This window comes from Musa acuminata, chromosome BXJ1-4, assembly GCF_036884655.1.
Source record: "Musa acuminata AAA Group cultivar baxijiao chromosome BXJ1-4, Cavendish_Baxijiao_AAA, whole genome shotgun sequence".
NCBI classification, from domain to species: Eukaryota; Viridiplantae; Streptophyta; class Magnoliopsida; order Zingiberales; family Musaceae; genus Musa; species Musa acuminata.
This window is the reverse complement of record NC_088330.1, coordinates 4,511,766-4,538,447: the sequence shown is the minus strand read 5'-3', so window position 1 is coordinate 4,538,447 and position 26,682 is coordinate 4,511,766. Positions and strand designations below refer to the sequence as shown.

The following is a 26,682-nucleotide window of genomic DNA, read 5'->3' as shown; positions in this document are numbered from 1 at the left end:
GGGATTACACCTTAAATATTAATTTGGTGATAATATACCAAATTCTCTTATTAAAGATTGAGCATTTAAAATCTTATTCGACATATTTAGAAAGGTCAATTGATTTAGTAAAGACTTTGACTTATCATTAATATATATATATATATATATATATATATATATATATATATATATATATTAGATTATTACAATAGATGCTTAAAAGTTAAAAGTAGAGAGAGAAGTATCTGGATATACAATATGTAATACTATAAATCCACTTACATATAAGGTTTTGATTAAACTGATGGTGTTCCTATTATAATTTGGAAGAATGGCCTAAGATACTAATACTTATATATCATAACCTTCATAATTTTAGAATCATAATGTATGATGACTTATTACCATCGATTAAAATAGATTTTTTTTTTTTTTTTATATGTGATAAGGTTATTTAGTCTCATATTGATCGAGAAGTATGGAAATCAAATTTTCATAAGTTTATGTCCATCGCCCAAAGTAGATAATTCATTACGAGTTTATGGGATACATCAATGGTTAATCGACTAAATAGTTAACTCTCCTACGGGAGAGAGAACTAATAAGGCTATTTAGTTTCATATCGATCGAGTAATATATGTTTATCACCCAAAATGGTTAATTAGAGTTGATACTTTTATTTTTATTATATTTTAATCAATCAAATGCTAACTTTATTATAAATATATTTTTTATATTTTTGTTGGGTTAGCCTAAAAGGTTAATCTCTCATATTTACTAGTCGATTGAGATATTCATATATAGTGATAAATCATGATTATATTATTAAAAGCTTATGGTAAGAATGAGTTTCATTCTTGCTCCGAAAATAAATTTTTGTGTTATAAAGCATATAACTTAGGTCATTGGAATCAATTTGTGATCGTATAGTTTCAAATTAATTTTGTAAAGCTTCCACATAATTTCCTTTGGATCGAGCTAACATATGTTATGGTCATTTATTTTATTAAAAAATTTCAGTCCTAAAAATTGTACCAAAGATTTTCATTTCATACGTCTCATCCCATATGTGCACAGTATTAAAAAAAATAATTCATAAAATTCAAATTTTACTATTATCTCTGAACGAAAAGGAGCTGATATTTTGATAAGAAATCTCTAGCTAGCCTTCCCTAACATGTTTTTCCTTAACACCAATCGTAATCGTATTAGTGCTCGATGAAAATGATACCTCGAAATAATTTTTTTTTCATCATTGTCTTGTATTTATAGGAATTAATCACTTTAATAAATTTTAATCGTTATATAGGACGAAAAGGAGCTGATATTTTGATAAGAAATATCTAACTAGCCTTCCCTAAAAGATTTTTTCTTAACACTAATCGTAATCGTATTAGTGCTCGATGAAAATGATACTTCGAAATAATTTTTTTTATCATCATTGCCTTGTATTTTAAGGAATTAATCACTTCAATAATTTTTAATCGTTATATAGGGTGCTCAAAGACTATATACATAAAACTTCATCAATAATAATTATTTGAATAAATGTATGCGATTGGCAACAATTAAGAACGTATATTTGAAATATTTTTGAAAAATTACTTATGATGGGATGGAATTCGTTATTTATCATTTTAAAAATAATTAATCTCATAACTTATTTATTTTGGATGAAACGAATAATTCCACGTGTCACGGCCGGTCCCATTTCCATCAGCAACAACATTTTAGATGATCCCTCCACGTCGGTGTTCGTTTCGTTACCTTAATTCCACTAACGACGAACACCCGGACGAAACACCTGCTTTGTCACTGGGAAGAAAGTGGGTCCCGTGTTTTGAAGCCATCTAAGCTCCAGTACAAAGAAGGTGCTAGATGGGGTAATCACAGCGAAGGTGGGAATATGATTTCTAAATTAATTCCTCCAACTAAAAATACCGCAAAATCCCGCGTCTCTAATAGCTGACACTTTTGGGTTTCTCGGTCGCTGTCGTCGGTGTTGGCAAAGAGGCGAACCCTCGCTTCTCCTCCTGCTCTTCCACTCTCGAGGGTTTCTGGGTGGATTCGTCTCGGGCTTCTTCGATCGGTCCGGCGACGTTGAGGTCACCGGTTTCTAGGGTTCGTTTGGAAGAAGAATCGCTCATCCGATGCTTTAATTTTGATCCCCTTTCTCCAATTTCGCATCGTTCTTCGATTTGGACATGGGAGATTGGCTGGAGCTCTGCCAGGCCGTGATCATCGGCCTCGTCTGCTCCTTTCTCATAGCGAAGCTCATCTCCGTTGCCATCTCCTTCAAGGAGGACAACCTCAGGGTCGTGCGCGAGCATGAACTGACCTCCCACACCCCGGGCGACGGTGGGCCTTCGTTGCTTGATGTTTCGGAGAAGGCGGGAGAAGTAACGGCGCTCTTGGGCAAGGAGAAGGAGAGTCTTTTGGATGACGACAGTGATTGGGAAGGGATCGAGAGCACGGAATTGGATGAAACCTTCAGTGCTGCCACAGCTTTTGTCGCTGCAACGGCTGCTGACAAGAATTCTGCTAAGGTTTCAAATGATGTGCAGCTGCTGTTGTATGGGCTGTACAAGATTGCAACCGAGGGGCCGTGCACTGTGCCTCAGCCATCTGCGCTAAAGATGACTGCTCGTGCGAAGTGGTATGTACTGGGGATATAGTCTATTGGATTCTAGAAATTGTCGCTAGCATTTCCCTTCCAAATTGGGCTTGCTTGTGTGCCATCATACACGATGTAAATTAAGTATGCTAATTTGCTCAAAGCACATGATCCTAGTTAGCTGCGGTGAACGGCAAAAAAGGAATTATCACTGCCACGTAAAAAAATATGGATAATAGCTTTTAGTCAGATGTTTTAAATTTTATTGCATCCAGATCACCCTTCGAAGTTACTAGGATTCTGAATATGGTCTGATTTTTTTAATCAAATCCAAAAATTATCATCCAAAGCTTGTAGAATTTGTATAGCCACAACGGGTTATATCTGTCACTTCAAAGGCAGTTGCCTTGCATTTTTCATAAGCCTTGATTTTGCAAAATTGAGGTACATTCGGTCCTCATACTACCAACAGTTAAGATATTATTGTCAGCTCCAGAACTATTGCTGAACTCATCGATCATGCTTCTTTTTTTTGAAATGTTAGACTCTTAAGCCTTTTTTTCTTCTGTACTCATTGATTTTTCTGACACTTAATTGATACAAAAAATCTTGGTGATATCTTGTAAGGAATGCCTGGCGGAGATTGGGTACTATGCCCCCAGAAGATTCTATGCAGATGTACATCATGATTATCAGTGAGCTATACCCTTCTTGGGCAGATGGTTCCACCAAGGCAAGTTCTTAATTTTTTAGGTTTTTTCCTCCTGTTGTTGAACTTGAAACTATGTTCTGATAAGTCATGGAATGACAATTACAGAAAAAGAATGACAAAGATACTTTGCCATCTAGTTCAACTGCAAAGGGAACTATGGGGCCAGTTTTTAGCAGCTTTGTGCATGAGGAAGAGTCAGAAACTGATTCGTAAGATTCTTAGTACCCACAGAGGTTTCTGTTGTATTTGATTGATTGTGTGAGATTAGTCTAAGATTCTATTTGCTTTTCTATTATGCCCATTGTTTTTTCTTTTCAGGTTTAAGTTTGATGTATTACATGATTGTAATACAAATGGCCTTGGATAATGCTAGCACTGTCACTTTTTTCTTGTCTTCCTTATTTGTTGCTTAATTTTATCATATTTATATCTTCAAAAAATTATGTAACTATATCTTTTCTACTTCTGATAATTTTAATGATAATCTGGCTTAACAGGCTGTAGTCTATCATATTAATTACGTTATGCTTTATTACATTGCTATCTTAGAAGGAAAACACATTTGCTATATCAAAACATGTTTGCTTCTCAGTTGCTTACTCATTCCACCTCTAAGGGAACCACAAGAAGTTTTCATTTAAGTGGGTGAGGGTACTTGAAGGTTCCAGTAAGGTCCTCTCTGATAAACATTATAGGCGGGATCCTCTCTTCTGTGATTTCTGATTTCTGCTAAAGTTTGTGTTAGTTAATTCTTCTTGAACTGATTCTCCATAACCAACCTGATTTTGTCAGGAAAAAAATAAAAAGATTAGAAGTATTCAAGAAGAAGATGACGATGACAGTGATCTAGCGAATTACTAGCTGGTTATTGGAATGGGACATATATGACAACAGTCCAAAATTGGCTCAATTATCCTATGTCGAGTTCTGACCCTTATAGTTGTCAACTTCTTTAGTCATTTGAGTCATACAACAGCACTCATTGTCAGACAATAGAGGGTACAATTTCTTAATAAGAGTTCTTTTATAATTATGATACCACCATGTCTACTAATCTGATATTTTCAAATATTAATTGTAAGTAAAAGCATTTCTCCCTCTGGATAAAATCTGAACTTCGTGCTGACCTTCCAGCCTTGATTTCTTTCTTTTTCTTTTTTTTTTAAAGCAAGGGAACCCATCTAGAATCAACAACATATGGTTATTTGACAATTTGTTATGTCTTTAGTTGGGGTTGCCTAAGGCATGCGGCATCCAAACAATATTCTTTCATAGGGGTTAGCCTATACTTTAACCTCATATAGTTTGCAATGGACCTGCACGGAGAAAGGCGGACGTGCGGGTGTATGTCACTGTCACACACGATAAGGGCAAGATAACTAGGATCACAAGCAACATAAAGCAACCAACTTTTATTAGGCACAAAAGACTCTTGGAAATGGGTTGAGTGTTTAGTTAACGGTTTGAATAGTCAAACACAAAATGGGGGGGGGGGGGTTTGAAGGCACGTGCATGCCAATATTCACTTAGCACTTTCGTCGAACATAAAGTAGACACACTAAAGTTTTTTCAGCCCCACTCAAACATATAATTAAAGCCTCATCCAACCCCACCTAGGCGTTTCGGGGTGCTAAGACAGTTGACGTTTCACACCGTAAGTCAGTCAGCCAGATTTCAGTCCGTGGCACGCGAGAATCATGTCATTTTAGCTATTTCTCCCTTTGTGCAAAACCACATAACCAGAAATGTTTGAGTTTTCCAAGACAAAAACATAAAAAAAAAACACTTCCAACGAAGCAAAATGGGGCGAACTGTCACGGACTTAGCTGATTTTGCCTAAGTCGTGTGGCACCCTTGCGTGTCCGTCCGCAAAGGTCAGCCTTCCCGAAGCCTCCCCTGGTCCCTTAGGACTCACAAAAGAGAGAACAAGACAGAGAAAATGCCTCACTCGGGATCCACAAGCAAACATGTCCGAAAAACACTTCATAGACAATGCAAATTACAAACAGACTTTACAAGCTCTGAACAGTTGCACAACAAAGGGTAAAATGGTCCATTACAGACCGATAATCTCTCCTACGTGTCCTAATGACACAACCTTTATTTACAAGCCTAAAGCGGCCACCGACCCAACTAAAATGGGACTTATAAGCCTTCGGCCGTCCCTCTACATGCTGTACAAAGCATGAACATAACAAAAGACACGGACATACCCAAGCATTACATCAAACACTCTGTTTAGAAGTTTGTCCGTGACATTCTCCCCCACTTATTCCTTCGACGTCCTCGTCGAAGCCTTTGTCGACACTGCAACTCCTCGCCTCTGCTGAGTCTTCAATCTTCTGCTCCAGCTGCAATGCGTCCCTTGGCTCCCAACTGCTCTCCGCTGTTGTTTTTGAGTCGTCGAACCTTTGATCCACCATGCTGCTTCAACTCACCAATGACTCTGACTCTGGTGTGGGGTTGGCTGAGTTGTGTTGATCCTTGTTGATTCCTACGGATCTTCTAAATGAAGGAAAAGACCATTCTTACTGCGCCAGTCTCTCAAATGCCTTATGCTGCTCGAACTGGGTGGATGCTTGTTGGAGCTTAAACGAGCATCGTCTCGCAAACTTCTGAAGTTTTGGGTCATTCCTCCACAAAATTTGCTCATTGACTCTTCTTTCACTTAGTTGTCACATCCAAGTAGGTTCGCATCACTTCCGTTTTCGATTGGCATTTCGTTGGGAAATGAAGCGGACAATCTACACTCAGTAGCACTGATCACCGTTGGTGAGGATTTGACAACTATTATCTTCCATTATCTTCGAAGGGTCTTTGAACTTTTGCATAGCTCCTCTGCTGGATAGATAAGAGAATTGGGGTACTCGGTTTCGCCCATTCTCTTAAGAGTTGAGAAGGCAAAGGTTACTTGACTTCGCCCACCTCCTCGAGGTTGTACTCCATATATCGAGCTGGTTACTGGACTTCGCCTGCTCTTTGCTCACACTTCTGAAGCACTTGAAGTGTTTGCACTCCTTGCGTTGAGTTAGCTACTATAATTCACCTTCTCAATGCCATTGAACTTCTGGAATGCAGGAAGTTTTCACCCCAACTTGGAGTAATTCTCTAATAGATTTGGTCGCCTCTGGGATTGTACCGTCTTCTCTATCAACTCTGCCGCCTACTCCCCTGAGTAGCGAAGGTCCAGCACCGCGTACTGACTACTTCGTTCCTTGGTCGTGCACTCTTGCATAACCCGAAGTCCGTCACTTTCGGCTAACTTGATGAGAAACTCATTGACATCGGTCTTACGAAGTTCCTTGGCCTCTGCCCTTCAGCCTTGTCTCGGTACTTGGAGTGTGCCTCTGCATGCTCCACCTCCTCGGCCCCTTCCACGACCAAGCGCTCTCCCTCCATGAGAGCAAGGGATCAATGCCTTTCACGGAAGTCCCGCCTCTGCGGTACCATGGCGCTGCCATGCCCATGGCACTACTATCCGTCGACTCGCATCTGCATCCCTTTTCTTCACAATCAGTAGACATGCCTCTGTGGTACTCCTCCGAGTCCACCTCCATTCTAACTGATGTTGGATTTTGGGTAGCTAAGTCCCTCTGGACTCGTCGTCGCTTCTTCGCCCCTTTCGACCCCCCCTGCTTCAACACCTCTGTGTTCTCCAAGCAGCTCCCTTTGGTCAATGGAAAGGCAGACTGCAACTCCTATGCATGGCCTCTGCCATCACGTTGTAGGGTTTGCGTCGATTCTGCTCTCCTTAGCTTCCTTGGTAGCAACGTTCGCTTACTCGACCTTGTCCTCTGACTTGTCGGGCTCCCTTAAGCGAATATGAGCTCTGGAGCAGTCCAACTCTCCAGCTGCTTCGATCATACGGCTGTATGATCAAGTCCCTCCCATGGGACTCACTGGTACTTGTAATCGAACTGTTTCTTTGGTGGAACACAGCCCCCATATGCTGATGACCAAGGCTTTCATCCGATGCAAAATTCGATGCACGCACGGAAGACCCGCCTCTGCGGTACCATGGCCTTCACTCCTTGAATCCATAGCCCTTCTTGCCGTCGTGTTGTTCACCGAAGTGGAGCTCCCAGTAGCTCCCGATTATACCTCCGTATGATCTTGTCCCTCACGGGGCAGATTGTGTGTATCGCATTGCCACAAACTGTTCTGCCACGATCCGCTGCACCATGTCGCCTCCGGGTGACATCTCCATTGCATTCTGATCCTTGTGGGATGAACTCAAATTGTGGTCCCTCCATGTGTGGCCTCTGTCAATACATCGCAGGGTCTCTTCCACCTTCGATTTTGTTCGCTCCTTTGGCAATCAACCTTCATCCACCCACTCTTGGGTCACACCAAGATGAAGCACCGCTCTAGGACAGTCCGTCGCCTAGTAGCTCCTGAAGTCCCCCGACTTCGCTGCAATCAGTGCACCATTGTCTGGATCCTGGGCCTCTGCCCCTACCAGCATAATCTTCGCTGCGCACTGCCGCCTTCATAGCAACTTGAATGACAACACTGTGGCATATTCTTCAAGAGTACCCGCCTCTGCGTCCTCTTGCCCCGTGCTAAGGCCTTCTGAACTCAACTTCGCCTCCGCAAATTGAGTCGCCTTAGTTCCTCCATCAAATGCTCCTCCGAGCTGAAGTGCATGTGCCCCGAAGCTCCCTCCGTCTTTGGCACCATGCAAGATGAGTCCGCTCCGTTAGAATGAATGACTCATGGAACAACATGATCCTGCTCTTGCCTCTGCAAGAGTTCATGTCCTTGACCTCTGTCCAAGGAAAGCATTATGCCTCTGCTCCATGTTCCATCTTCTATGCTGGCTCCTTTCATGCGGCTTGGGTACTTCGCCAAGTTACACCCAAGTTGCTCCGCTCCTCGTTTTTGCATTGAGTTGATGGTGGCCCTCGTGCCCACCATTCCACGGGTCAGCCCTCCCTTGAGTCCGATCTCCATATCGACTCCAAGTGTGCCTTCATTTGTGTTACTTTGGGTTGCTCCCCCACTTGATCTCGCAATGCATCCACCAATGCATTCTCTCAAGCGAGATCATGCGACGACTCCTCGCCGCTTGCTCAGTCCATCGAGCTTCGTGGGGTTGTTGGTTGTTGAGGTACTCCTCCTCAACTTGTGAGGTCCGCCCCATATGATTCTCCCTCTGGAGAGCCGGGACTTATCCCACCTGGATAACTGTCCCGTTGGAGCAACATCTCTCTTCGTTTCGGAGACCACCATCCCCTTGGACTACTCCGTTCTGCTGAACAAACTGTGCATAGTTCTGCCTCCTGCAAACGCACTTGCTAGATTGCGACTCCATGTCAATACAGCCCCCGTTGCACCCCTCAAGGCCTAGCAACATGCTGAACTAGTTGCACCCTTCAGCCTCCAGCGGAAGTATCATTCACATGCCGAAGAGAAAGTTTCAATGCTCCATAGCGCCGAGTTTCGGTCGCCTTGGGATGGCCACGAACATTCCATCGTCCGCATACAAGCTCATGCATGAGTACCAAATTCTTCGAGTTAGCAATTCCCCTCACCTCTGTGAGCTTTGCATAACTCTTTTGGTCGTTGAACAACTCATTCCACCTTGCATGGTCTCATCCTTTTGGCAAGCGCCTCGCTTGCCATGAGCACCATCAGGTATGGTTGTCAACGTTGAGCCGTAGCTCAAACTCAGCCATCCCAACCTTTGTGCGCTTCAAATTCTTCCAAGCTTGTCTGTTCTCGTGGTGCCTCTTGCGCGAAGGGTTGGCCATTCCTCTGAATGCCAATCTCAGATGCCCGCTCCTCTGAGCGACTCCTTTTCCCTACATCTCTATGCCCGTTTTCCCCCAAACGGTCGCGCGTGTGCTGACTGCCCTCAACGCAGCCCCGCTAGGTCCCCCACGTTTGCATGCTAAGTGTTTCTATGAGTGCTTGTCCCGCTCTGATACCATCTGTCACAGACTTAGCTGATTTTGCCTAAGTCGTGCGGCACCTTGCGTGTCCGTTCGCAAAGGTCAGCCTCCCCTGGTCCCTTAGGACTCACAAAAGAGAGAACAAGACAGAGAAAACACCTCACTCGGGATCCACAAGCAAACATGTCCGAAAAACACTTCATAGACAATGCAAATTACAAACAGACTTTACAAGCTCTAAACAGTTGCACAACAAAGGGTAAAATGGTCCATTACAGACCGATAATCTCTCCTACGTATCCACATGACACAACCTTTATTTACAAGCCTAAAGCGGCCACCGACCCAACTAAAATGGGACTTATAAGCCTTCGGCCGTCCCTCTACATGCTGTACAAAGCATGAACATAACAAAAGACACGGACATACCCAAGCATTACATCAAACACTCTGTTTAGAAGTTTGTCCGTGACAGAACGGTAATACTTTCTATCCTGTACAATCTGCTTATAAGAAAACACTCGAAAATATCAAAAAACAATGAAAAACAAGAACCGAAAAGCTAATGGACATGCTGCAAACACTTTGACTGCATTGCTCCATAACATTTTCCACCCACTTGTTCCTTTGACACCCTCGTTGAAGCCTTCTTGTATGCTATGAATTAATTAGCCATAACATGCTTCTCAGCTTCTACTGTTGAGGCATCGATTTCGATCTACCCACTTTGTTGCAACTTGTTACTGAGTTGGTTTAGCTTGGAACACTTCTTGTTGAATCTTTCGGATCTATTGGTCGGCAAGAGAAGAGCCTTCATGTTTGCCTTCAAGCCCCTTAGAGGTGTCACCCTACAAGAGCTTGACTGTTGCTGGTTGGAGCTTCACTAGCGCGTGATGCAGAACTTGAAGAGTTTGTGGCACTCTCATGCGAAGTTTGCCCTCGTATCTTTGAAATCTTTACCATCTTCTCCAAGTAGGTCCATGCTACCTACTGGAAGTAACATGATGAGATGATAGTGCTTGGACATATTACCTTCGATGTAGCTGATCACCCGAAGGTGAGGAGCTGATGGTTGCTAACTTCCGAGCACTTTGAAGGGACTTCCAATTGTTGCAAGGTCCACCCCATAACTTGGGTTACTTTGATTGGCGTCACCCAAATTCCTCGGGTTATACTGCTTGTTTCGAGCTGGTTATTTTACTTCGCAACTCTTCGCCATCGTACTTCTAGAGTATTGGAAGTGTTGCTTGAATCTGAGTTAGGTTTTGCCCTTGTAGAATGCTTCTCTGATAGATTTGGTCGTGCCTTTGTGATCCTGCACTCCCCATTTGCAGTTGGAACAGTATTAGTCCATCCAGAGCACAAGTTTGGTCACTGCTTGGAATGGTCAGCATGGTTTATAATATAATATTGAGAGACTTGCTGGTGTTAGGATGTAAGAGACAAGGGAAGGATCAATGTTTACATCACTAAAAGGAAGGGACCAATTCTAAAATAGCACCCCAAAACAAATAGTGTGTAATGACATTGTCACTGCAAAGCTAAATTAATACCCTGTATTTCTTTACATCACTAAAATTGTCATATTGTGCTGAACATAATTGTATGGTACACATTGCATACTGTTTCATCCATGCCATGATTATGTCAGATTTGTTCCTGTGGGTAATGCATGCGGCAGTATACCTTGGAGCATTTCTCATAATACACTAGCATAACAATCCTTGTCATGTGGGCCAACTAGATTACTGAAACATCCTTGTTATCAGTTTAAGTACTCTTTTAGCAAATGTATTATTTTTAAGTTTTATTTTATAAATAGCAGTCTAATTTTCTTGTATTTGTCTTCAGAAAGTTGGAACCAATACATGGGTTTGCTAGAGACGGAGAAGCTGATGCGCTATTGGCTCTTATTGCTAATGGTGCTTTGGTGAATTCTAGAGGTTTGTGTTTGGTGTTAAATATCTTGTTTCATAATGTTGTCATGCTTCTGGACTTTCTTGATTGACGTAACTGGTTCACCTAACTTTAGACTGTCGTAGCGATATTCAACAAATAATTTATGTGGATTTTGATCGATTTCTCAGTAGTTCTTGATTGACTTATTTGGTTCACATGTTTTGTCTGTGCTTGTTGCAGATAGTGAAGGGAGGACTCCACTGCACTGGGCTGTAGATCGTGGACATTTTAGGGTTGTGGAAATCCTTCTTAACAAGGATGCAGATGTGAATGCTAAGGTTTATACCCATCTTTTTATGTCCTAGATATGTTGCAGATGTGGTAGTCCTGTGCATGATGGTAGTTGTCACCCTGTGCATCATTCAGTGCTTCACTCTACACACTCATTGGATAAATATGCTGGCAATTGAAACCTAATATCTAAGACAGGAAACTGAATTTCACAGTTGTTCTAATAGAGGGTGAACCTTGGGTGACTAAGGTTGAGTCATGAAAATATTTTCTCTATTTGTAGAGGTGAAACTGCATATTGGTTCTAGCCAGATCCTGTATTGACGAGAGTTTCAAGCATAACTCATTTACAAGATAGAAACTTTTTTTTTGTCATGGTAGCTTATTTCTATAGCTTTAGTTTTGATGGCTAGATACTCTTTGCATCTTGAGATCATATTCTTTCATTCTTATAAAGTCATAAGCATCACAAATCCTCACATGCATGACATTATTTATTTGCCTTAAATTATTATGTCCTCCACATTATAATATTTAGGGCAATTAATTAAGATCAGCCACAATTATGTTAAAAGCAGCCATACAAAATCTAAGAAAACTTGGATATAAATGTATAATCTGCATGTATGAGTGTTTAGTGTTAAGTCTGCTATACATTATCTTCTGTTGTTTGGTAAGGAAGGTCAGCAAAGTTTAATATCAAGTGGAACCAGATATTGATTTATTTCGGTCTACATGGCATCTAAGATTTATCAATATGGAAAGTGCTAGTCGTGAATCATATGCTGGTATGTGACATGACATACAGGATTTGGTTTCAATATGGGTAGTACAATTTAGAAATCACAAGGATTTTGGTAAAAGAAATATGTTATGTGGATGTTGTCAGTTTTTTACAGTGTCTCTTGGCTGACATGCTAAATATGCTGATTTATGTGTTTTTTTTTAACAAGGAATAGAGTTTATTTTGAGCAGGATTCTAGTTGTCTTATCTCAAGTTGAGATCCTAGTTGTAACAAAGAATGACAATTTATTCTCGGGTGCTAACAGTCTTTTGATCTTTTATGCTAGTAGAGGACTGACTGTTTGTTTAGGCACGGTATAAAGTTAAATCATCGTGACTTAGGCCTCATAGTTCCAAGGTGTAGAAATAGCCACTTTTCATTCTCAGAGCAAGGTTGCATACAGATTGACCCTTCCATGAGCCCTCTATGGCGGGAACCTGGTGCATTTGGTGGCCCCTCTTTTTTCGCTGGCACATGAAATGCTTTGTATATAATCCATGTGTTGATTCCTTTGTATAATATCTGAAAAAGCTTATCATATCTGATGTTGAACTTTGGATAGTCAACGATGCGGTTTGACATTCTGTCCTATAGGAAGTGTTTATGAGCGGAAAACTTGCTATCTCTGATTTGTGCTGTTGAATGTTGTTTTACATGCATGATTCCTATGCAAAATTTTATTTTGTTCCTGCCTTTCTAACTTTTACTTATTTACATTGCCTTGGGCTCCTTGTGCTAATAATGCACAGGATAACGATGGACAGACCCCACTGCATTACGCCGTCCTGTGCGAAAGAGAAGAAATTGCTGAGCTGCTCATCGAACACCACGCTGATCAGCATATAAAGGATAGCGATGGCAGCTCACCACTTGATCTATGCGGATCTCGATGGGATTTCATGGCGACTTCAAAATAAACATTCTTCCATCAACAAATGTTGGAAGATTTCAGTTGACTACATTTAGATGTTCACCAGCCTCCGATGTTTACCGTGAAGTGCTGCAATGAGGTGAAAACTACTACTTTACCATCTACAGTTCACAAGTTCTTTGTGGGAGTGCCATTGATTGTGTGCATGTGTCATATTGATCAGAGTAGAAGCATTTCCGCAGGTGTAACACAAAATTATTGTATTGAACTGCTTTATTCTTGTTGAAGAGGATGTCTGATGTTGTTCTGCTGAACCTGCTGCTGTGCTGTTGCTGTTTCATCGAATAATAATTCAATTAGGTCTATAACACTATGATAGTTTCTTGTTTTCGAATCAGGAATTTGAACCAAAAATTGCTGCATGAGGAGGGAAGATAGGCCATTCACAGCCGTCCATTTTGTTGAACGCGAATGCATCGACACTCGTTAGATCAAGAAACTTACACGATCGAAGGCAAGATGCGTATTCTTGATCTTGAACTTAATCTGATTCCAACTACTGAAGTGAGCCCTGATCTTATTCGAAATGACAAATCCAGACTGTATGATTTTTTGTGTTTTCTGACGGATGGATTTAATTATTTAATATATTCTTATATTTAAGGGTGATCGAAATAATTTCAAATAAAAAGTACTAATGAAATTTTATATATATATATATATATATGTGTGTGTGTGTGTGTGTGTGTGTGTGTGTGTGTGTGTGTGTGTTAAAACTTAGAAGGCCAAATGTAATGCTATAGTCAAATTTCGGAAGGATGATTATGTAAAACCCCCTGCAAACTGAAAAACAAAGGTGCAGCGAGATGAACGGCTTTCAAGAATCCCTTTAAGTTTCTTGTATACAGGATACCTTGTACAGGATTTGCTTCGGATGGGAAGTTGCTCTATGCAGAGGTGGATTCTATTCAGATGATGTTGCATTGCAAATCATAAAGGGTCTCTTTACAACCGTCCATTCCTCCCCCTCTTTTAATCACAACTGCCAGCTTATACTTAAATGGCCGACACTTCGAGATTGATCTTTCAGCTTTCTCATACTATTACACCGTGCGCAGGATTTGCTCCGCTCCCGACGGAGAAAAGCGTCGCTTCGGCTCTTCGCTGTAGGGCAACATCGTGGAGAAGCCGATGCCAGGGTCGGAGGACGGGCGAACAGTCATGAAGGCCGACGAAGGTAAAGCTAAGGCTATTAGCCTCCTCTTCCTCCTCCTCCCCTTCCCGGTCTCCCTCACCCCTCTTCTTCCATCCATTCCTATATGTCCCTCTCTTCCTGTTTTTCTTCCTTCTTTCCTCATTTTCCTCTTCTTTTCTTTCCTCTTTTAAAGATGTAGTTGATTGAGATATGTATGACATAGGTTCTGATGTTGTAGCTTAGCTTCATCCGAAATTGGAATGATAATTTTTTACCGAACAGATGGAGATATATATGAGATGTTGAAATGATCTGCTGAGTTATAGATTTAATGATTTGGTTTTATGGCTTCTGAGTTTACTAAAGCAACAGACTGCTATTTGCATTCATATGTCAGGTTCGCTGAATTGGAAGTTTTTAAGGTTACTTTAATGTAACTTTTATGTACATTTTGATGAAAACAGATTTAGTTGTTAGCTTGCCGACTCAAATTAGACTTTAGACTGCTACCTAACGTTTTGCCTGTTATAGACCAAGCTATGTTTTTTTCTACCCGGGCACTTAATCCCATTTATATGACTTTTCTTATTTCGGGCTTTGGTGAATTCTTCTACATTTGAAGTACAGCTGCAAGAGTTACTGAAAATTTACTTTTGTCTTGAATTATTGACGTTAACATGGATCTCTGAAATAATGTTGAGACTTGTGTGCTTTTTGGCTTCATAGAAAGCACATCGAAGCTGGATAAGTCATCAAGCAAAACTGGGGCTTGGCAGTGTAGCATCTGCACATACGAGAATGATCAATATTTAGTATCTTGTGATGTCTGTGGAGTTTTTCGGGATTTCCCTGGAAAATCTGGCAGTAGAGATGAAGAGAATGGTAAGTAATATTTCTAGTGATCATGGAATTGTTGTTCATGCTTTGAGCTAAGCATCATATAAATTTGAATTAAAGCATCATTTTTTTACATCCATTTTAAAATGATTATGTCTCATTGCAGTTAATGGCACAAGCAAGAAATCTGAAGTATCTCCACTGGGGAGATCACTTTTTGATCGACCACCTAATAACATGCCTAAGGTAGCTGGTGGGTTTCTTTGCAATGAAGCTGGCAAATCGTGTGGGGCAAGACTCATTTCTGCTCAACTCGGTGATCTCCATAAAATGTTTCTGGCTCCATCTCGCAGTCAAACCAAGAATATAGGTTTGTTAGTACTTTGGGGATCAGTGAGAAGCTTCAAACTTCATGTCATACTGATTTTGAAATCCTTTATTAAAAATTACATGAGTTAGCTGATCTTTTGTCTTAGTTCATACTGACTTATCCACAGTTCTGCTGCACATTGACATCTTTTCATACATACTAATTACTTGTCGAATTTCTATCTCCTACTGTTACATAGGCTAAATCTGATACAAGGATGCATGACTCGTGCATGCAGTTACGCATTCTTGTACATGTCAGCGTTATGCCTATATTGCATTTTTATTAGTCACATTCACTTTGGTTGATTAGTCTTTTATATGCTTATTCTATTTTTGTTCTTGAACATTTAGTTTTTTCACTGATTGTAGTGATTTTGATAGAACCTTTCAGGTTTGATGCACCATCTCCGGATGATATAGTTTCTTCTGGGAAGAGCTCAAGAACTTTTCCCAAGGGTATGAATCTAGAGGTTCTATTCTTTTAGTATCATCAGTTTATCTATTTCAACTTATGTTATCTGATGTTTTTTATTAGACTAATGATTAGCTGTTATGCATAGCCCATGTGGTACTTGGGAATCTTAGTAACCCAGGCGCCTAGCCCACTGCACATTCTAGTTGTGAACTGAATTCTAACGTTATGCAACTGTTCTGTTTTATGCATGTGTGCCACATTCCTCTTGTTCCCCTTGGGTTAATGTGGTATTCTAGGTCATTTGGTAAGATGTGCTTCCACCTATTTCGTTCTTCTTAATGTTTGGTGATAATGTTATTTATAAGATCATGTACAGTTTTTTTTTGTCATTTTATTTTTGATATGGACATAACAAAGAAATTGGCACATGTGAAATTGCTACTTGCTGGTATCCTTTGATCACATTAAGGTTTTCTATTAACTTCGTTTAGATCACTGGTTTCATTCTGTTCATGAGGGTCAGCTTTGGTGTAACTGTAATGTTACTCTTTTTTGTACTTGGGTTGTAAAGGATTGAGTCACAGGAATAGCATCTCTGTTTCCAGGGTTAAGGCTGGCATACTTTGACCTTCCTCAGACCTCTCATTAATGAGAGGCTCATGCACTGTGCTGCCCTCCTTTGGTGCCATTCTGTACATTAATTTCCTTTCTCTGATTGCAGTTAACACTATGCCTTCAACATCTGTTAAGATTTCACATGATAAGCCTGGGAAAAAGGGCCTTGTAGAGGTTCTACAAGATAATGAAGTTCCGGAGAGTTTTCCTCCCTCATCTTTGCCCAATAATCATAATGAGTTTGAAAACGGCAATCCCAGCAGCTTTGAAGATGAACCACATATGTTAGCTAACAATGTACAAAGCCTGAAGTTGGAGAAGCACTCTCCAAAGAGTAGGAATGTAAAAGCAAAATCAAATGCTGAGTACAAACCAGAGGAGTGGATGTTTCCTGATAAAGAAGGAACCCTAAGCCAGTTAAATCTTGCAATTGTAAGCGCCCACCTTGTTAAGTTAAACATGATATCATTGCTCTGTATCTTTATTGGATATTTCTCCTGCTTTATCTCTTAATTCTTATTACTAAGATTATGTATTTGATGTCCTATTAGGTTGGTCATGTTGATTCAGGGAAATCCACGTTGTCTGGGAGGTTGCTACATCTTTTGGGGCAAATTTCTAATAAACAAATGCATAGATATGAGAGAGAAGCAAAGCAAAAGGTATTTTAACATGCAAAAAAAAAATTGTAAATGAAAACTAATTTTTGTGGCTATTTAAGTTGCTCCATCAGTCAATTGAGTGGTCTTATGTTGATGAATTGTAATTGTACTTGGGCCAGTAGTTACATCGAAGAAAATTTGTTTACTTGTATCAACCTGTTCAAGAGTTAACAAGGTGTATGGAGCAAACAATCAGTTAGCACAGGGTTTTCTTCATTACCAATTTTGTGACATCATAACCTTTATTTTTTCCTTAGTTGCTTGTGAATTAATCATATGAAATAAAACTGCTTTAATTGCAGGGGAAAGGATCATTTGCTTATGCATGGGCATTGGATGAGAGCGTTGAGGAGAGGGAGAGGGGCATAACAATGACAGTGGCTGTTGCATACTTCTTAACAAAAAAATATCGTGTCGTTTTGCTTGACTCACCAGGTCACAGAGATTTTGTTCCAAACATGATATCTGGTTCAACACAGGCAGATGCTGCTGTTTTGGTTATAGATGCCTCTGTAGGTGCTTTTGAAGCAGGTATGGGTGGTAAAAGTGTCGGACAGACGAAGGAACATGCACAACTTATTAGGAGCTTTGGTGTTGAACAACTTATTGTCGCTGTTAACAAGATGGATCAAGTGGACTTCTCCAAAGATCGGTTTGATTATATTAAATTGCAACTGGGACATTTCTTACGCACCTGTGGATTCAAGGAATCACTTGTGACATGGATTCCCCTGAGTGCCTTGGACAATCAAAATTTGCTTACAACTGCTTCCGACATTCACTTATCTTGTTGGTAAGTTTTTTGATATATGGTCCTTTTTCTGTCATTTTTGTTGTTTGTTGTTGACCTTGTGGTAGATGCCTGTTAATGTACAAGTTGTGTAGGTTATATTTTCTCTCTTTCATGGATCATAAAATTATTATTGTTCGAAAGATTATTCTTTTGCCTAAGTACTTATGACAAAAGTTAATTTTATGCCTCCAGAGATATATGTGTCTATTTTGTTGGTAGTATGACATAGAAAATAAAATGGACCTTCATAGACATAATTAGATGTTTGGGAAAGATTGGATTGTGAATGTTGTTAATTAAAGCTTTAAGTTTACAATTGTCAAAATGGTCTACCAAAAAATTAAGTGGAAGTGATTCTCCTTTTATATTCTAGTTACAATGTTCTTTCATGTATATTATGAAGCACACAGTTTCCACATATGTGACCTGAAAACATACATTTTTTATTTTTAAAAAATAAACGGTTCATCTTGTCAGCTTTTAAGGGGCATCATCTCAGTTTTCCTGTTCTCTTCTTATGTTGCTTTAAAATATTTTGTTTCATACACAAAGATTTCTGCAGAAATGAACATTATTAACTGTTTTGTTCTAGAACTATAAAGCCTCTCTGTGAACAATAGTCTAATTTGCTCTTGTTATTTCAAATAGGATAAGAGAACATTTAAGAATTGATATTTTTGTTTATATATGTGTCCTTGCAAGGTACTTCTTGGAGATGAACCTTTTCAGTTGTCAATGGCTACTTCTGTTATTTTTTAATTGTATTCACTTAATTGTATTCACTTAATTGCTTACAAATGAGCAAGTTTCTGCCTCCATTTTAAAAGATCGATAGTCATAAAGAGTTAGGAGGTATGTTGTCATGAGTGTTATGTTGTTATAAACTTATAATCAAGGAATATGGTTTTACATGCTCATTATCATGCCTAAACATTTTTTATGGTTTTAAAAGAAATAAAATTTCTAGGATGTTAAGTTGTGCTTTCTAACATAATAGCTATGAAAATAACTTTTGCAATTTCATCATTTGTTTAGCATGAGATACATAGGGTGAGCCTTGGCATCATGGTAACCGAGAGGTCCTAGACCTGACTTCACTTCACAGAAGTAGCCTCTCTGTGTCAGGGGTAAAGCTATGTACTACCTCTCCCCAAATCTTGTATTTGTTAGAATCTCGTGCACTGGGTGTATTTGATTTAATTTCCACACTTGACTTTTGCCTTTTATACAAGTTAAACATTTTTAAAATCCATTGAGTTTCATTTTCTGAATGGGTTGTTCATCTGGCTTGCTCTAAAATTTGGAGTCAAAATTCAGGTATCAAGGATATTGTCTTTTGGATGCCATTGACTCTTTACAATCTCCTCACCGGGATGTTTTGAAGCCATTTCTTCTGCCTATATGTGACGTTATTTCTAAATATTCATCAGGACAAGTGACAGCTTGTGGAAAGATAGAAACTGGAGCTATTCGAATTGGTTCTAAGGTAGTATGTCTCTTTTGCTATGTTATTTGCTGTTTTGCTTATTAGCGTATATGAAATCTTGAAAACCAAAGTCACCTACTGTCATACTAAATTATAGAAGAACTTGGTAGAGTTATGCATGCTGAAGAATCTTTGAAGTATCAATATTTTCACAATTTATTAATTTATGTACCAAATTGTCATTTGATCTCCTTACCTAGAAAGTAGAAACACCAACAATAACTCACTAACCATAGGGGGGTCAGATTTTTTTTAGATAAAATGAGAGCCATCTTATTTGTTTGTACTGTTTCCAGTAAAGTTTCCTTCTGCTTTCCCTGTGCTCTGCTCACATGACATTTGAAGTCATTCACCACGAATAATTAGTACAACTACCGTCTTTTTTGGGCATTTTTAAACTCCAAACCACCTTTAACAATTTTCCTCATTTTATTCTCAATTGGATGTACGCCTAGTTGCTCATATAATGCAAACATTTCTCTAGATATAGTAGATCCAGACACTCATCTCATTATCATTTGAGAGACATACCTTCTTGTATATGTCTTTTGACCACATTTCAATGACAGAATATTATTAGGTGTAAACTATAAGATTTTGTTGGATTTGCATGTTTGACTTGATGGACAATATTTCTTGGAATTGATGATAAAGGATCAGTAATTATCTTTATTGTTATGCTTGTCGAGGCAAGATATGTTTGTTGTCCCACAATTTTTATGGAGATGAACCATAGTAAATCTAGCACCCTAGTGTTTGTAGCTCAGTTTCGGAAAGGGAATCTGGAATCTGGTCTTGTTCTTCACAGCATAATTCATTGTTTGCAATCTTTAATTATATCTATGTGACATATTTGTGTGTCCTATTTATGTTGGTCATCTTCTTGCACTCTTTGATGTTGAGTTGTTTCACTCTAGGTTCTAGTTATGCCATCAGGAGATCCAGCTGTAGTACGAAACATAGAAAGGGATTCTTCTACTTGCAATGTTGCAAGAGCTGGTGACAATGTGGTCGCCAGTTTGCATGGTGTTGATCAAGGTCAAGTGATTCAAGGTGGAGTACTATGCCACCCAGATTTCCCTGTTACCATTGCATCGAGTTTAGAATTGAAGATTCTCATCCTCGACATTGCAACACCAATTATCATTGGATCTCAGGTTAAACATATTTCATTTTTTTCATTATTTAAGTTGTTACTGTTGTTGTTTTTCTATATTCTGACAACTTAAAAGTAGGTTGAGCTCCATATACATCACGCAAAGCAGGCTGCAAAGGTGGTAAAAGTATTGTCCTTGTTAGATCCGAAAACAGGAAGTGCCGCTAAGAAGTCACCACGTATGCTTGTAGCCAGACAAAGAGCTATTGTAGAGGTGAATACTATGTGAATTTATTGATCTTGTCAGTAAGTCCATGTCAGGTTGGTTCATGTGTTGGAACAGTTTGGTGCAGGACTGAAATAGATAGGCATTATCAATTAATGACAAACTGAATTTGATTATCGAGTTGGTCCTGTTGTTTCAGGTGGCACTAGAAGGAGAGATATGTGTAGAAGAATTTTCAAATTGTCGGGCTCTTGGAAGGGTCTTCCTACGAGCTTTAGGAAGTACGATTGCTGTTGGCATTGTGACTCGCATTCTCCAAGAAGCATGATGTTCAAGTTTCTTCAAATTAGTCATATTTTGCTGCAGCCTATGGGTATTATTTTTTTAAACTAATGAAATCCTTATGTCTTGCTATTATTGTTTCGTTGACTTTCTTAATTATGAAAGAATGTTTAACTTAAACTGCAACCTGGCTCGAGTAACGTCTGAAGACCACTTACATCATATGCTTAGTCCCTGGAGAATTTACACTGAAAAAATTCAGGTTGGATGTGTTCAATTGTCACTAGGACAAGCCTAATGTTGATTTTTTAAAAATTCTGCTGATGATAGATTTATCATAGTGTTGAGGTTAGGACTTGGAAGCCTAGCTAGGATGCCATGCCTTTAGTTGAAGAATATAGGAATTTAGCTACACATTCAATGTGCATAGGATCAATGTTCCAGATACAATTTCACATCTCTTTAGGTGGTCACGTATGTGGTTTTAGTCACATGACCTCACATAAGGCATTATAAGTTTTGACAAAGCTGTCAAAAGCATTAGACACCTTATTGCTTGAGGCACTAGGCTTGCCTTGATGCTTGCATGCAAGACACTTCATAAAAATATAATTATGGAAAAATATAATCACTAAACAAGTACTTAATCAAAACATGAGTTTCATATCGTTATGCATAGAAGATTCATATCATCAAGACACCAAATTGTACTCGTCTAGCCATGTATAGAGCACTTAATAAAAAAACAATATTTAAATTAGTCCATATCCAAATATTAAAACAAAAGAAGTTTAAAGATCTATTAAGCCAAGAGCCTTAATAATGAAAATGAGGCAGATGACCAAAATATTCAATCTTTTGTTTTTCCTGTCATCCATATATCTAAATATTAAAACAGAAGAAATTTAAAGAAACCTTCCACTGTTGCTTTACTCCCAAATGACACTTTTTTGCATGGTGATATATTTTTTAGCTTGCTGATTTAATGTTGTTTTTTTCATTAGTAATTTTGCTGCAGAACATACAAGTGATGACATTAGGATCCCATGGATCCTTTACATGATTGAACCTCCATCCATAATCCTTTTTAATATTTTTTTATGATGAATCCTCTGATGTAGCTTCAATTGCTAGTTATCATTTTAAATTGATTAATTAAGCCATGGAAAAAGGAAAGAAGAAGAGGGATGGAAGAGAAGATGGAGGAAGGAGCAACAGTGGAGGGCAGCAAAGAAAGGAGAGAGGAGAGAGGAGGGAAGGAGGGAGGCATTGGGCTGGCCTAGATAACCCAAACCCCATAACCCAGTCCATCCCAAACACAACAATGGTCAGATACAAGCCAAACATCTCTCCAACCACCAACCCGATTCATACTGAATTCCCATATGATTCTATTAGTTCATACCTATCCTCGTTAGTTGCAGTGCCAGATTTTTACCTAGCAATTCTGCCACTGACCTTACACTGCCAACTCTCCACTACCAGTCATATCTCCTCTCTTCATCCGGTATATATCTTCTCTTTCCTCACTTGTTCCTTTTTTCCTCCCTCTCGTTACAGATGCTCCTCCATCACTGTTGTCCTCTATTCTTTTTTCCCTCTTCTCTCCTTGCTCTTCTGTTGCAGCCACTGGCCCCACAGCTACCACCCTTTCTTGCCTCTTTTATCCTCGACCTGTCTCCCGCTTCTTGTCTCCTCTCCTCTCTGCAGCTTGGATCTACTGTCATCAGACTCTCTTGCACCTTTTCTCCTCTATTTTCTCTCTACATACAATAACCATTAACGTTGCTGTCCTCTTCCCTCTTTTTGCTTCTTTGGACTCCCTCTTCCCTCCCTCTTCTCTCCTCTCCATCGCCCTCCCTGTTACATCTCTCATATCCCTCTTCTCCTTCTCTTGCCCTTTTCCATGGCTTAATTAATGAATTTAACATGACAACTTGAACTATATTTCTGGTACAATAGTAACTGTAGACATGTCAAAGGAATCATCAAGAAATATTAAGAATCCTAGGTAGTCCTTGGCTCATAGTATGTGTCATGATGTATCCACCATTTGGAACATTGTTTGCAGGGGACTAGGTCATGAACTACCTGTGTTACAATAGCATTCTGTTACAATGGTGGTACAATAGCATTCTGTCTCACAAAATGCTACCTGTGTTGGCTAATGCGTACTAGTTAAACTGGGGACTAGGTCATGGACTTTGTGGTTTCAAGTAGTGTAACTTTAGGGCATCCACAAGGAGTGTCATGTCAACTTGTGTTGGCACAGATAAAAATATGTATGCCAAGCCAACTAGTCTCGTGGGTTTCATCTCATTGCTAGGGCAATTTTAACTCATGCCAAGGGATAGGAGGGCATGATAATTGGCAATAACCTGCAATCTCCATACAATGATACAGTAAGCCTTGGGCAGTAAACCTATCAAAATCCACAAGATTTTGGTCTCTTTTGATTGATATCTGAGAGCTATGGCTGCTTAGTTAGAAACATGCTTTAAACTATATTTAAGCTGTCCTTTCCATCTTAATTTACATTCATGATACCTGATAGGGTTCGCATGGGGGTTCCCTTGGGTATTTTAGCAACCACAATAGAGAAGAAAGGGAAAAAGCCGGAGTCTAAGAAGTGGTTTTCATACATCTTTGCTTCAATTATGAGCCTGCAACCATAGTAGAGGAAGAGATTTGTACTGTTCTTTTTACAATATTGTTCTGGTTTGACTTATTATTAGGCATCCCAGAAAAGGCATTCTTTGACTACAATAACACTCTTGATTTCTTAATGTGCTTTAATGAGTATGTTACCCTTCTCAATAATTTACATATTTATGAGCTCTCTCTTTCGTAACATGATAGGATACTTTATCGAATGGTTGTGAGGCATTGCTGTTGATTAATGATCGAACTCGGAAGACTGTCGGAGGCAACCCTGACACAACTTAAGGGCTAAGAGGAGACCCTATGTTTTGTTCCATCTTCTGACAGATAGCAAATCATTAAACCGATACATTGATCCAAGTGATCTTGACAGATCTCTCATACTTGCCTGTCATTGCAACAGCATTCACAGGGTACCTCAATTTCATCTTCCTTGTCTACTTCCTTTATGAAGGACAAGCTGGTTGAGCACCGAACATAAGGCACAAATACAGATGACCTGAAGATTTTTAGATTTTTCTCAAGGGAGAAGAATGATTACCAGAGAGGAAACTGATAAAAGATGAAGCAATATCCACTGGTAGGTCTCGTCTTTGGATCTGCTGTGCATGGGAACTCTCTCAGACTGACGATGACCAACTGTGATGCAAATCTGCAAGTACGGGAAGGGGACAGGTACCAATGAGAATCTTATTGGACATTCTATTTCACTTGTGCAAATGTAGTCTGCACGACTAGAGATCATACATTGTTTTGTTTTTTTTATAATCTAGTGTAGATGATATCTGCATTGTTAATATTAAAAACTAACATAAACATCTCATGTTCCATAATGCTATTCACCTGCACTAAATTACTTTGCATCATACAATCTTGAGCCACCATAGTTGATAGAACTCTTATTGTATTACGGCAATCTTAGTGTAACCATGCATACGCTAAAGTACGTGTTCTAAACATTTGGGAGCAACGTCAATGACAGCAAACGAGACGGTAGAAAAATCAACCTCAGGATTACCTAATAATTTTACTGCAGTCCTTCCCTATCCATAGAAGCCATCAGTTTTCGTTCAAAACCACAAACCCTAAAACAAAAATATGTTCTTCTAAATGCTACTGTTTATTTTTTTTTCTGTGAGTCTATGATCGTCTCGTCCTTTGACTTGATTTGTTAGCTTTCGCCTCTTCTTCATCCAAATCGATCCTTAAATTCCGACAGCCAGGAGAACAGAAGCCTTGCAGATCCCTGAACATAAAATAATAATAATAACAGATATTTTAGTCTAATAAGAAACTAAAACTAGGGAGAAGATGATCTATACCTTGTTAAACATTAAGCATTAAACTTACGGTAAAAATACTTACCCATACATATAGATGGGTGCCCTGTTAGATAATTGCTTATCGCACTGAGCACATCGATCCAAAAATGGTGGTAAGCGTGGCGTCTCTGTTTCAGAGGGAGGAAGAATATGCATCAATTGCAGGACTCTTTTTGCGATCTCGGAAAGTGACTTCTGCTCCATTTCTTCGTCACCGGCTATTGTCACACTGCACAGTCGTTGGTTATATTTCTTTTCTGCAGGCGTTTCACGCTTTCGAGCAACGGACGCGTAAGACTCACACCACCACTGGAATACCACAAAAACAAGTAAAGAAAGCATAAGAGAGATCGAAAAAGAGGAAGAACAAGAAGTACCCGATGCAGATTAGTTGCAGGATTCCTTCTTTGTTGTTGTTGTGATCCTTAGTAACTCCTGTGACCTAATTAATTTATAGGAGAGAGAAAGTAGAAAGAGATTCTATTTCCGACACCGATTAGGAAAGCAGTTACTGCCGTCGTTATCTTTTCCTAAGCACAGTCGGCTTCAGGAAGGAAAGCGCGCACCGACTTCCGCTTCCCTTCTTCTTCTCCGCCTCCTCCTCCTCATCCTTTCTTCCACGTCACCCGTCGTCCTCCGCTTGATGCTTTCCTCACATCTCGGTCGCCCCTCTTTTCCGCGGCGTTCCGCCGCGCCTCCTCGGCTGAGCACCCCGCGGCAAGGCAGATCTTCCATGGCGGCTTATGACAGGGCACCGGCGAAAGCTGCGGCGGCAAGAGGGCGGCGAGCTCCTCGCCGAGTCCTAGTCAGAGCAGGCCACGATTGGTGACGGTAAATCCACGAATCATTCTTTTAGAGAAGTCCACAGGTCTCAGGCCGGCCTATTGAGGCCCAAATGAGAAGGCCAGCCCGCAGATTGGGCGACGGCGATCGTGGCCGAGGTAGCGGATGAGGAGCGATTTGCCGGGGCTTGTTGCCGCTCCTCCTCCTCCTCCTCGTGCCAGGTGCCGTCGATGGCATCGGCGAAAGCAGTGGCGGGATGAGGGCGGCGAGTTCACCTTCAAGTCCGAACCGCACCATCGGGCTTCGATCGTGAAGACGAGCAGTCTGTAAATCTTGAGCCGGCCCATGGAGGCCCAAACAGGCAGGTATACACGTCTTCTATTTATTATATGTATCTATAAATTAAAAATTGCATTGATAAATAAGGAACAAAGTATATAAATATAATTAATAAAGGTAGCATTCATGTCCACCACATCAAAGAAAATAATGAATTAAGTTTTGACATCAACCCATTCATCAATATAATATAAAATTGTAAGTAACTATTCAAAATTTCAATATATAAAATCTAGTTCATAGTTTATGTCAAAATAAGGATTATTAATAAACTTACATTTAGTATGGTTGCATAGTTAAAATATCATAAAAGAAACATTAAATCACTCACCTATAATATCATGCATCGAGCCATTCCTCTGGCACCAATATAATAAGGGATAATTTGGTCGATCGACCATTGGTGCAGCTCGGCTCGTAGGCTCACGAGGAATTGTCCATTTTGGGTGATAGACGTACCCGTACGATTTTATCTTTTTTGAAATATGTGAGCTTCAAAAAAATTTCTCTAGACTAAATGACCTTACGAAGACCCTTTTTCTGTATAATC

General features: G+C 39.8%; 2 protein-coding genes and 1 long non-coding RNA gene across 5 annotated transcripts; 2 read left to right on the top strand and 1 right to left on the bottom strand.

Annotated features, from left to right (window-relative positions):
* The first annotated feature begins 1,960 nt into the window (after positions 1 to 1,960).
* Positions 1,961 to 13,715, top strand: LOC135642694 (acyl-CoA-binding domain-containing protein 1-like). Of its 2 annotated transcripts, XR_010498035.1 has the most exons (7): positions 1,961 to 2,638; positions 3,224 to 3,329; positions 3,414 to 3,517; positions 11,054 to 11,145; positions 11,342 to 11,439; positions 12,927 to 13,187; positions 13,447 to 13,715. XR_010498035.1 is itself a non-coding variant. In XM_065159045.1 (6 exons), exons 1-6 carry the CDS (start codon positions 2,187 to 2,189, stop codon positions 13,092 to 13,094), a joined length of 1,020 nt encoding a protein of 339 aa, XP_065015117.1. In that variant the 5' UTR covers positions 1,961 to 2,186; the 3' UTR covers positions 13,095 to 13,362. The 2 variants fall into 2 exon arrangements, 1 of the variants encoding a protein (XP_065015117.1); XM_065159045.1 differs by lacking the exon at positions 13,447 to 13,715 and having other exon boundaries at positions 12,927 to 13,362.
* A 112-nt stretch (positions 13,716 to 13,827) lies between these two features.
* LOC135642684 (uncharacterized) lies at positions 13,828 to 24,570 on the top strand. Of its 2 annotated transcripts, XM_065159031.1 has the most exons (12): positions 13,828 to 14,285; positions 14,970 to 15,125; positions 15,247 to 15,450; positions 15,834 to 15,908; positions 16,589 to 16,914; positions 17,034 to 17,144; positions 17,447 to 17,937; positions 19,255 to 19,423; positions 20,341 to 20,580; positions 20,659 to 20,793; positions 20,945 to 21,118; positions 23,887 to 24,570. In XM_065159031.1, exons 1-11 carry the CDS (start codon positions 14,240 to 14,242, stop codon positions 21,071 to 21,073), a joined length of 2,082 nt encoding a protein of 693 aa, XP_065015103.1. In that variant the 5' UTR covers positions 13,828 to 14,239; the 3' UTR covers positions 21,074 to 21,118; positions 23,887 to 24,570. The 2 variants fall into 2 exon arrangements, with proteins under 2 accessions (XP_065015103.1, XP_065015109.1); XM_065159037.1 differs by lacking the exons at positions 20,945 to 21,118; positions 23,887 to 24,570 and having other exon boundaries at positions 20,656 to 20,770.
* LOC135642700 (uncharacterized) lies at positions 24,215 to 26,052 on the bottom strand. Its single transcript, XR_010498036.1, has 3 exons — positions 25,054 to 26,052; positions 24,707 to 24,934; positions 24,215 to 24,340 (listed from the first exon to the last, which is right to left on the bottom strand). It is a non-coding gene; the product is annotated as an uncharacterized LOC135642700 (long non-coding RNA).
* Between the last annotated feature and the right edge of the window lie 630 nt (positions 26,053 to 26,682).